The sequence below is a fragment of the Halyomorpha halys genome, unplaced genomic scaffold (assembly GCF_000696795.3).
Source record: "Halyomorpha halys isolate HHAL.00 unplaced genomic scaffold, Hhal_1.1 Scaffold200.1, whole genome shotgun sequence".
NCBI lineage: Eukaryota > Metazoa > Arthropoda > Insecta > Hemiptera > Pentatomidae > Halyomorpha > Halyomorpha halys.
The window spans coordinates 1,137,504-1,148,878 of NW_027105652.1; the positions used below are offsets into that span (position 1 = coordinate 1,137,504).

Here is an 11,375-nt window from a genome sequence, read left to right on the forward strand (position 1 = left end):
ATGGCGGTGCCAGCCTATCTTATGAGAATTCTCACTGACTACTTTAAAGATAGAGTTTTGTTTTATTCTTCAGACATTGGCCATACATGGAGATACAAGGTGACTGGTGGTGCTGACTATACGAATTAATAAAGGAGAGTATAAGAAAATGCCAACGTCGCAGGAATATGGCATTCAGTGGAAGATGGACGCACAGGCTGGTGCCCAACATCGAGGCCTGGATGAATAGGAACCACGGGGAAGTAGATTATTATATCACCCAGTTTATCACAGGGCATGGCTGCTTCCGAGCCTACCAGTATAGGTTTAAGCTCGATGAGACTGGAGAATGTCCATTGGGCCAGGAACGGAAGAGAGTGCAGAACACGTTTTCTTCTTCTGACACCGCTTTCATGAAGAAAGAAGAGACATCCGACGAGTTTGACGCTCAGACCCGACAGCAAATAATATTGTCAATATTATGCTTCTTGACCAAGATTATTGGATGGCAGGCCAACGATTTGCTGCACAGGTGATGTAGAAGTTAAGAAATGAGGAGAGAGAGATAGGCGAACCAAGAGATAGCCTAAAACAATGAGGCGGCACTCAGCCAATCACCCCCATGATGTAATGCCTAACGGCGTCCCGTGGAGGGTGAGAAACAGGTGTAGGGTGGTGGTTTTAGTTGGTAAAATCCCACACACGGATAGGTACGGGCCTATCTGTATCTTAAAAAAAAATACATATATACATATATTTTAATTTATTTTAATATTGACTATTCTCAGTGGGATCATAAATCGTAAAAAAGTTTTTACTAAAGGCTCTAATAGAATCAAAGCCGCCCTCAGTTAAGGTAATTAACTGTGGTATCTTTAGATGAAGAAAGGAGTTGTTAATTAGAGGAGATGTAATCTAATCCTTCAACAGCATTTAAATTTGACAAGAAAAAACGAATTCAAACAGAAAGCAATTTAGGACTGAAAACATCAGAAGGAGCCAGTTAAGAATGTTTCATGCAGATTGGAGTGAAGAGGTCTGTCATTCAAGGTCCATTTCCAGCCTCTTTGACTGAAAATCTAATTCTCACTAAATGTGCTCAGTTTCTTTGTCGGGTAATGAATCATTTATTTTTTTGTTTGTTTTTTTTCATCCTTTTAAGCGTTGATTATCATTGGAAATTACATTATTATATATTGAATTGTTTTTAAAAAATTGTTAATTTTAGTTTAATTGTTCATCTTTGTGGTAATAGAGGTAGGAGATAATTGTTTATAGTCAATATGGTTGTTATCATAATGAAAGATAACCTTCAGAAAGGTAATTATTCTCCTAAAAATGTATTGCTGTTAATAGTAAAAACGTTTTTTATTCATTAAATGACAATAATATTATTAAATATTAGCAATATATAAACTATTTTTATCAGGTAAATAGTTTGGATGTATATATGATATATTAGTAATGTTGTAAGCACATGTTATAAGTTATGTTGAATTTGGTTTTATAGCAACCTGAAGATATGGGATATTCCCGAAACGTTGTTGTTGATTATATGAAATAAATTATTACAATTAAACAAGGAAGATTTGTGTCATTCACCAAATTCAATTTAATTTACATTATTTGAATATTTTTCTGTATCTACTTCTTGCAAAAGATTTAAGGCAGACAACATAACTTGTCATATCACCTCCCCCCTCTACCGGATTATGAAATAGTTTTCGTGAACAAATAAAAATATATACAAAACATGCAAAATTAAAGAAAAAATCCAGTATGAACTAACAAAAAAAAATCTTCTTTTATACACTCTCTCTAATAAAACACTGCATGATAAAAAAACAAAACAATAAAATATTCTAAACACAACTACTTAAGAAGAGAAACAAATTTTCACACGGGTAAAAATAATACAAAATATCAATGTTCCCTAAGAAAAAAAAAAAAAGATAAATTATACACTGTTGTTAAACATGTTCACATTCACTAAAAAACAATTCCCACGACAACATTGAATGAACCTTCACAGCGTTACACTGCTTTGTCCCTATCGGTATCTACACGGTGATAGACAATCGTGAAAATCATATGTTGTAATCATAAAATAAAACAGTCAATAAGAACTATACTTATTTATTAAACTTAATAACCTCCAAGAAAGTTTAATAGTATTCACTATTTTTTGACAAATATAAAATGCAGGATAACGAATTATTCACTGCCTGTTAATTTGTTATTCTTTAGAGCAGGTATAAGCAATCTTTTACATGTTGTGGGCCAAACTTTAATGTGCTAATACGTTCGCGGGTCACGTTTAAAAGTAGTGTTCATTATTTTTAACGATAGATATCAGACATGAAATAATATAACATTGTAATTATAAGACAATTTATTAAAATAACAAAATGAAATGAAAAAAATAGATATTAAATTAAATCGTGAAATTCGACATTATTACAAACTACGAAAGTTAAATAGTGACACCGAAATCAATGAGGAACCTGAGGTTGAATTTGGGAAATTAATCCATGGATGTTTGGATTAATTCCACTGATATAAAGAAGTAAAGAATTTTCCAAATTATCGTCAGTCAACCTTGAACGATGGTTTGATTTATTAACTTTCATCATTGACAAGAACGGTTCGCATTTAAAAGTACTACCAACCGCACAAATCAATCTTCTCGAGGGGAGTCCAGAAAGTAATAGACGTTTTGGCCTATCGTGGCGGTGGGTGAGGGTAGAGCCGCCATCTTGGTGTCCGAACGTTCCGACATTTAGTACGCATCCAGCTGATGTATCCTGAGGACTGTGTGTTCCTCACTTTTCTCTCTGTGAGTCGTAAAATTGTGCCCTGCAATGGAAAATCCCGCCACTTGTGAAGTGCGGTCTGTGATTCGTTTTCTGTTGGCTCGAAACAACAGCAAATTGAAATCATCAGCTTTGTGATTTTTAAGAGCAGGTGATAATGAGTGAAAGCCGAGTGAGGCAATGGTGGATTGATTTTAAAAATAGCCGTACCAGTGTTTAGACAAGGACCACAGTGGTAGGCCTAGCTTTGTGACTCATGACCTGGCAACGCAAATCAATGACAAAATTCGTGAAAATCGTCGTTTCACGATTACAGAACTGTCGGAACATTTTACCCAAATTTGACGAGTTTGGTGCATCACAAGTGGTGGAGAAACTTGGTTGCCACAAATTATGTGCTCGGTGGGTTCCAAAAATCCTAACAGAAGACCATAAGAAACAGAGACTGGCTACAGCACCGACCTTTCTCCAAGAATACAGCACAGAAAGGTCATGGCTACTGTGGGACTCCAAGGGAAAGCTTCTCATTGATTTTCTGAAGCAAAAATTCTTTAAAGAATTGTTTATATCAAAACGTCTGTTACTTTCCGGACAGCCCTCGTACTTTTTGTAGAAATTGAACAACTCGTCTTCAAATTTAGATTTTAGGAGTGAGTTTTCTTGAATCTCGATCAACTCCATTTGCAAGTGTATTGGAGCATTGTGTAAATTACTTTTTGTTGAAGTAGGAAATAAATTGTAACAGTCTTCCATGGTTTTGAAATCCCTAAATCTGATCGAAAATGACTCCAACAGTAGCTTGATTTCTTCCGCATATTGAGCATCGGCAATATTTTCATACACAGAGACTGAAATTGTAGCTGTCACCAGACAGCATCTGTGCCTCCCTCAAGCGGATTTTGTTCTGAAACGCATTCAAATGGCTGTATAAATCATTTACTAACTGGCCTTGTTTTTTTAAACCATTTAAATAGGCTGTAAGGTCGACCAGAAATGCTGAGTCATTTATCCATTTTGGGTCACTCAATACAGATAGTGGTTTATCTTTTATTTGCATAAAATCTTCTATCTCATTTATGGAGTCGAATGGACTTAGAACACAAGTTCTGTAGGTGGATAATGCAACGAAGTACTATGAAATCATATTTTTGCACATTTAATTCAGTTGCTTTTTCATTCAAAATTGCGATGAAACCTTTACATAAGCTGACCATAGAAGGTGCACCATATGTGCATACACCAACTAATTTTGACTATGGCAAGCCAAAACTTGTGAATACCTTTTGAACTTCATTAAAAATGTCCTCTCTTGTAGTGGCTTCTTTTATCGGTTGTAAAACAAGCAATTCCTCAGTAACAGTGAACTCTTTATCAACATCTCTACTATATATAGCCAGTTGAGCTGTTTCTGAAAAATCGGTGCTCTCGTCTAATGCTATGGATAATGGTTCAAAACCAATCAAACGTTCAGCCAATATTGTTTTGATATCATTAGCCATCATTTCTATTCGTCGGACAACAGATCGTCTTGACAAACTAATTTTTTCCAAATTAATTTTTCTTTTCGGGACACACTGCAAACTTCTAACATAGACTCCTTGATAAATTCTCCTTCGACAAATGGTTTTAATGACTTTGCCAATTTTTAACTAACTATAAAACTAGCTTTCACAACATTATCATGTTTTGTTCTTTGTTTATGAAACATTTGCACCTGTTTTTTGCGGTAAGCTTCTGGATTTTGTCTTTTCTTATTTGTTCTGTCAGTGAATGGAGCATAGGGTGCTCAGTTAAGTAAAGCCTCTCTATATTGAATTCTTTCATCACTGTAATGGATTCATTACTCAGTAAACAAATAGGGTTACCATTGTGCAAGATAAAAAAGAATTCTTCTGGCCATTTTACTTGAAACTGGCGACCCTCTGCATCTACTTATCGTTTCTTTAGGTTACTTTTCGTTTAATAAACTTAATAAAAAATATAATTAGTAACCACTTTAGATGCAAACAAAGCCACAAAGCAAATTGACGGCACTAGAACTGAACTAAAGTTCTTTTCTTTTTTTTTCTGACCTCCTAGAAAAAATAATAACAAACAATCAAATATATACAAGTGAAAGAATGCATGTGCATATGTTGGCAAACTAAAAAATCTTGCGAAACTAAAGTTTGGGCCATCCGCCCGCTTATATATGCAAAATGAAGGAATGATCTAGAATCGTCTAGTGTAGAATAATCTTTTATTGCGCCCCCATTAGGCTTGCTCTCTAACTTGATTCTGAGAATATGAGTAAGTAGTGTAATATATATATTTTTAATTGGGTTTTTAAAAATGTCTCGCGGGCACGATCAAATCATACAACGGGTCGGGGGTTGCCCACATATGCTTTAGAGGGAGAACGGCGGCGCTCCGACACAACTTTTTAGCTATATAGCGTGTTTGGCTGCTTCATAGATTTGATTCCCGCCATCCCAACTTGTTCCTCCACTATTACCAATACAAGTCTGCATATCATCGTTTCTTAATCAGAAAGTAAAGTGAGTTTAATTCGGTTTTGTTTTAATAAGTAAAACATCAAAATTTTGGATAGAAAAATATTTAACAAGCAGTATTTCTTAACAAATAGGTAGGAGATCATGAGTGTTGAATGATTGTTTAATACCATTGAGTATTAAAACAATTATTGCAAAAATAGTATTGCCAAAATTTCCAGGTGAAAATTTTATCTGAAGTCAGCCAGGCAAGGGAGGAGAATTGCTAGAGTGGAATTTACTTGGAACCCTCAGTAGCTACCTCCACCTTCATTACACCGGGAAGTGTGGTTTTCGCCATGCTTAACCCTACAATAATCATCCGTTAAGTTACTTGGAGCCTGTAACTTACAACAATGATACAACTCATTACCAATCCAACCTTAAAACAATTTATTATAATTTACAATAATTATCAAGTATTTTAAAAGAATTATTAAGTTGCCAACAAATTGAATCGCGGGTTGGGTTATTACCTTAATCAAGTTCTATAATATTGCCCAGCTTAAGTAAAATTGAACGAATGCTACATTACAGTCTGAAATTACAGAAATGATACACAAAATTTCTTTGAGCTTCGTTCAGATGATAACTAAAATAATAGGTAGAATAGTAATTTTAAACAGAACTCATTAAATCCTGATATATTTATATAGATTGTTATTCTTAATTGTAAAAATAGGTTTATGCATATAAATATTAGAATCTTGTGAAATACATTACAACATTTAATTAGTCATCTCTTATTTATTATTTCATATAGAAATTATCAGACTGTTACATAAATGAAAACCAAATATATAGGTTGTTTAAATCTCTTCTACTGCAGGAGGACGCATAGCCCATCCAATCTATCCAAACAAATATTTTAATAGAAATACAAAAAGCAATCCAAAGAATTCACCAACAGCAAAGACCTGCAATGTTAATGTTTAAAATGGAAACCTCTCATTATTTTTTACAGAGCTGTTATTATAGTTTCATAGTTTTCTGTATTTTTTGTTCATTCATATTGTTTTAGCTGTTACTTATATTATTTGAAACCAAGTAAAATTCTGTTGGTTTTAAAAACTTTTAATATTTTTAACTTTCATTTATCTTTTTTATTTTATTTATTTACTTATTGTTAACACTATAATTCATCTAAGTAAATTTTCAAACCTCACAATATTTTTACTTAGAGTATTATTTATTATTTATACTTAATCTGTTTTTATATATTCATTCATTTCTCCATCTGTTTATGATTTAGTCTAGTTTATGTAGTGTTATAGTGGAGTGCTTTCTTATTTTTATTTAATTGCTGTAACTTATTTTATTTTACGGAAACCATATAAAATTCTGTATGTTTTAACAAGATTTAACATTTTCAACTTTTTCATATAATTTTTTTTTCGGTTATTTATTTACATTTTTTAACGCTTTTATTCCTCTGAATAATGTTTCAAACCTTGCAATCTTTTCATTTATTTGTTTTCTATCTCATTTTATATATTTACCCATTTTATTTCATTTTGTCTCTTATTTTTCTCTTTGATTTTATTTCATTTAAAAGTAATGTACATATACATATATATATAGACACGTAAATAATTCAAAATGTAAATTTTTTTTTATAATTTTATTTCCAAGTGAGTGTAAAACACGATGATTTTTTTTTGTTGATATTATATCATAATAAATTTTATAAAATTACTGCTATACCCAACTGTATTTGACTTTTATATTCAAGGAAATTCTGTGTTCCTTATCAGTTGACTGATTATGTACTTAATCAGTTTAAGGACATTAAATTTCTATTTAACTTCGCATTGCACCTTCTTTCAATAAAACTAGTTTTTTTTTTTACATTAAAAGTGTCATTGCTGGTCTTTGCTTAGCACAACTGCTAATGTTTAAATAGATAGAACAATTAGAGAACCAAGTGGTGCTAATATTACAGAAACTAAAATCGCAATATTCCTTATTAAACACTTAAGCACTGGATCTACCAAATTGCTACGGTTGTTTATCTGCACTTCTGCTTAAGCTGTTCGAATTGGGAAACCTCTTTACACTCCAATCTTTCAGGCTCAGGTAACCAACTGACAGTACTCGTATGACCTTCACCACAAACACATTCTATTTAGACCTCTTTAGACTCTAAGCCACCACACTAAGGGATCTATCCCATTGGTAACTTGGATAGGTGTCACAGAATTAGTAAAAAAAAAATAAATAAAAAAAAGAATGGTATTTTACAATTATAATACAAAAAAAAAATCTTGTACCTATCTACTATCTGAGAAGCAAGATTTAGAAAAAAAATTATATTATTTCAATATTTAAACTCTGGTGAGAGATATGTATAGTTATTAGTTGTTAGATATTTTAATTTTTTCTAATAATATCTTTTTGAAAAGTATATCAAATATACTTGAAGCCTTTACAGTTCACGGATTAATTTTTCTTGAAATACATTCATTTTAGAGGAGAAAATGATTCGTAAATTTTCTTTTTCCAAAAATTATAAAATTCTGAGAAAAGCAGTCTGTTGTTAACTTGAATTGCTGAACCAACTAACCAGTTGCAATGGATGGATAAAAGTTCCGTTCCGCTGACCATTCTCCTTTTACTGACCTTATCCTTACACCTTCTCTTGCTTGATCCTGTAATATTTACTTTTCTAAAAGCCTATCGTTTGACTATTTCTCAGGAATATAGATTAAAATCTTTCTTCCACCTCTGCGATGCGTTAATGACTTTTTACTCAAAACCAAAGTCTATTATTTATTAGAAACTCGATTAAAAACTTCAAATATATCCGTCAAATGAATTTCGCAATTCTCCTCAAAAATCCACATGACACTCATTTCCTTATAAACCTATCCTATAACAAGTTTCAGAAATATGCTTTTTGCCCAACTTCGGTTTGTGCACCATAAATCCTGCACAATATTTCCATCTAAAATTTTCTATTACTATAATTTTCTTTAACTTAAATATTAAATGATCAATTGAACACAAAATTCCCTTAATAGCATACTTAACTACATACATAAATACGGTAATTAATATAATTATTGAAATATAAACTACAAATATAAAAGAAGCGAGCCTACCTTTCACGAGGAAGCTATGGGTTATCTCTACTGGCTTGTAGGCCCCCACTTGGCAAACATACGTTCCGCTGTCGTTGATGTTTACCCTCACGATCTCGAGATCGTAATCGTCACCAACCAGCTGTATTCTCGAGTCCGGCGTTAGTTTGACTTTACCTGCGGTTAAGACGGCGATGTCCCGCTTCCAGGCCTGGATATATTTACCTGAAAGAAATATGAACTTTTTACAAAGAAGAAAAGTTGAAGAAATAAGAAGACTGTGGTAAATCATTGAATTACAAAAAGAACTATTTTTACATTTTTAGGAAGGATATTCAAAAACGAACATATAATGTTTTACTTCGTAAAACGAAACATCTTAAAAGAGGAAATATTCGTTCCTTATATTTAGATTTATATATTTTCTGGGGGGGAGGAGGAGGGGAGCTCACAAGCAATAACATCTATTTAAATCTTAATTAATAATAACATTGCTAAGGCATGATAATGAATAAATGCAACATGAATCTTATTATTGTTCAGTATCAAGGAGAGGATTCCACATTATGATTCTGATAAAAAATATATGTTGTATTTACCCTCATTATACGCTATTGGACTCCTGTATATATTAGATGTCAAAGCTCCTGAGAAATCCTGAAAAAAATTGGGGAATTTACTTTACTTACTTATATCTCTCGTTGTAATCAAGATAGAAACATGATTTCAGTATCTAAACGTCCCTAATGCAAAGCAAAAAAAAAATAAAATAAAGGCAACATAATATTCAAGAATCAAGCTTGCTAAAAATATTAAATAGCCTTTAAAATTGATATTTTTATTCTTATGAATATTAAAAAGAAAAAAAAGTGTTGGTAGAAATTAGTTTTTTTCTTAAATTATTGCTTTTCTTTCTTTTTTTCAACTTAGGTTTGTTGTTTTTAAGTTTTCTTAAAGAACACAATGCATTACAAAGAATAAAACAATACATAATACGGAATTTGTTTAAGATCGTAAAAAAGTTGGTGCCGTATTTATTTTCAAAAATTAAGTTTAGGTTCTTAACTTAAGTTCATAGTTCTTAAATGACTATGCATTATATATCTAATACATGCTAAAACGAAAAATTCATCTATCTATTATAAATCCTAGTACTCTCTGAAAACGCTTTCAAACACTGGCTTAAAGAGCGAATATGATTTTATAACAGTTGACATTTTATGTATTATATTTTAAAGGTAAACCAAGTGACAAAGTTTAAACACATATTTAAAAAAGAAAACGAGATGTCCAAACCATCTGAGTTGCCTCTTTTCAATGGCATCCTATATAAAGACAGTTCCAACTTTCTCTCTTGTCCTCTCATTCCATATGTGTTCCCTCCTAGTTCGGCCTGCGACTCTAAGAAGATATCTCATTTCCATTACAGTAACTCGGTTTAGGTGCTTATGGACTGGTACCCACTTTTAACTTCCATAAAGGAGGGTAGGTAGGTATATAGTCTTGAAGATATGTACTTTAACAATCTTCTCTACCTCCCTCTTCCCTATAACTGTGTTGCAGAGGTGGTAATATATTGTATTTGTCTTCTTTAACCTATTGGACATCTCTTGGGAAACCTTTCCATTCATGTTGATCATGTTTGATGATGATGTTCCTAGGTAAGTGTATTACCAGTATTACCATTTATATTGGTTCACCTCTGCAATGTATTCCTGTTCCTGGCCTTTATGCATTATTTTACTTTTCCTGATGATCATCCCCTTTCTTTCCAGCCCAGCTTCCCATTCAATTACAGCTTGTTGTAGGTTCTGTTTAGTATCTGCTATGAGGACAATGTCATCCGCAAGTACCATTACCTGGGGCAGGATTGTCCTCATATTCCATTTGTCAATAGTTTCAGGATTTCATCCATAGTAATAATGTATATAAATAATGAACAGGAGGGGGCTCAAACTATCGCCTTGCTTTACTCCTTTCTCAATTGCAAAGGCATCGGACACTTCCATTAATCCTTACAATTCCTTGGAATCGGAATTTTATAACTTCTATCAATCCTTTTGGGATGTTTTTTTTTTCCAGAAAGAGCACTGCACAGTTCTTGTCTAGGGACCGAATCAAAGGCAGCCTTTAGATCTAGTAATGCCACGCAGATACTCTTTCCTCGTTACCACGATTTATCAATGATTGTTCTGAGGGAAAATATATTATCCTGGGTCTGGCATTGAGGCTCAAACGCAGCCTGTTCCACTTTTAAGTCGTTCTCCGCTAGTTCTTTCAGCTTCTTTTCTAATATAGAGGTATAGAACTTGTACCTATAGAACCTGGGATAGACAGTTCTCACGTTCGTTAGCATTTCACTTTTAGTGAATCAGGACAATTATGTTGTATTTCCATTCCTTAGGGATAGCTTACTGAATTTAGCATACTAAAAGTACATTTTAAAATATAAAAACATTGTAATGAAAAAAAAGTATTTCAATTTCTATAAGAAATTTTCCACACACACATGCACGCAAGCACGCACGCACGCACGCACGCACGCACGAACGCACACACACACACACACACACACACACACACACACACACAGTACCGGCGTCGATTGGGTATGCGAAAGCGGGTTCCCCGGCGTCGTCATCATACGACCGCAGTGCTGCAATGGTGGGAGACTAGGCCATTGTAGCATCTAATGCCACAAGACTTACCACAGCAGAGGTGATGCAAAATCTTGGGAGCAAGATTAAACAGCTTCTCTCCTTCATCCGCACCAAGAACAATGTGCATGGCAAGATAAGGAGTTTTGCATGCGAAATCCAACTGTATTTTGAAAAGTTGGAAACAGCAGCACTCCCTATCGAAACTGCAGACGGCCACACCCAAACGAAGGAGGTAAGTCCACCAAGGAAGAATGCTGTTAAATTAGAAGGAACAGTAACCACACCTTCTTTAACTAGCGATAAAAGGAAGAA

The 11,375-nt window shown here is 33.4% G+C and overlaps 1 protein-coding gene across 1 annotated transcript in view; it reads right to left on the bottom strand.

Annotated features, from left to right (window-relative positions):
- Window positions 1–11,375, bottom strand: part of LOC106679387 (opioid-binding protein/cell adhesion molecule homolog) — a gene marked incomplete at its 3' end in the record, with an annotated part of 300,127 nt that overhangs the window by 202,447 nt on the left and 86,305 nt on the right. Inside the window, 1 exon segment of the mRNA XM_067052790.1 lies at window positions 8,425–8,628. Coding sequence (XP_066908891.1) covers window positions 8,425–8,628 — 204 coding nt within the window.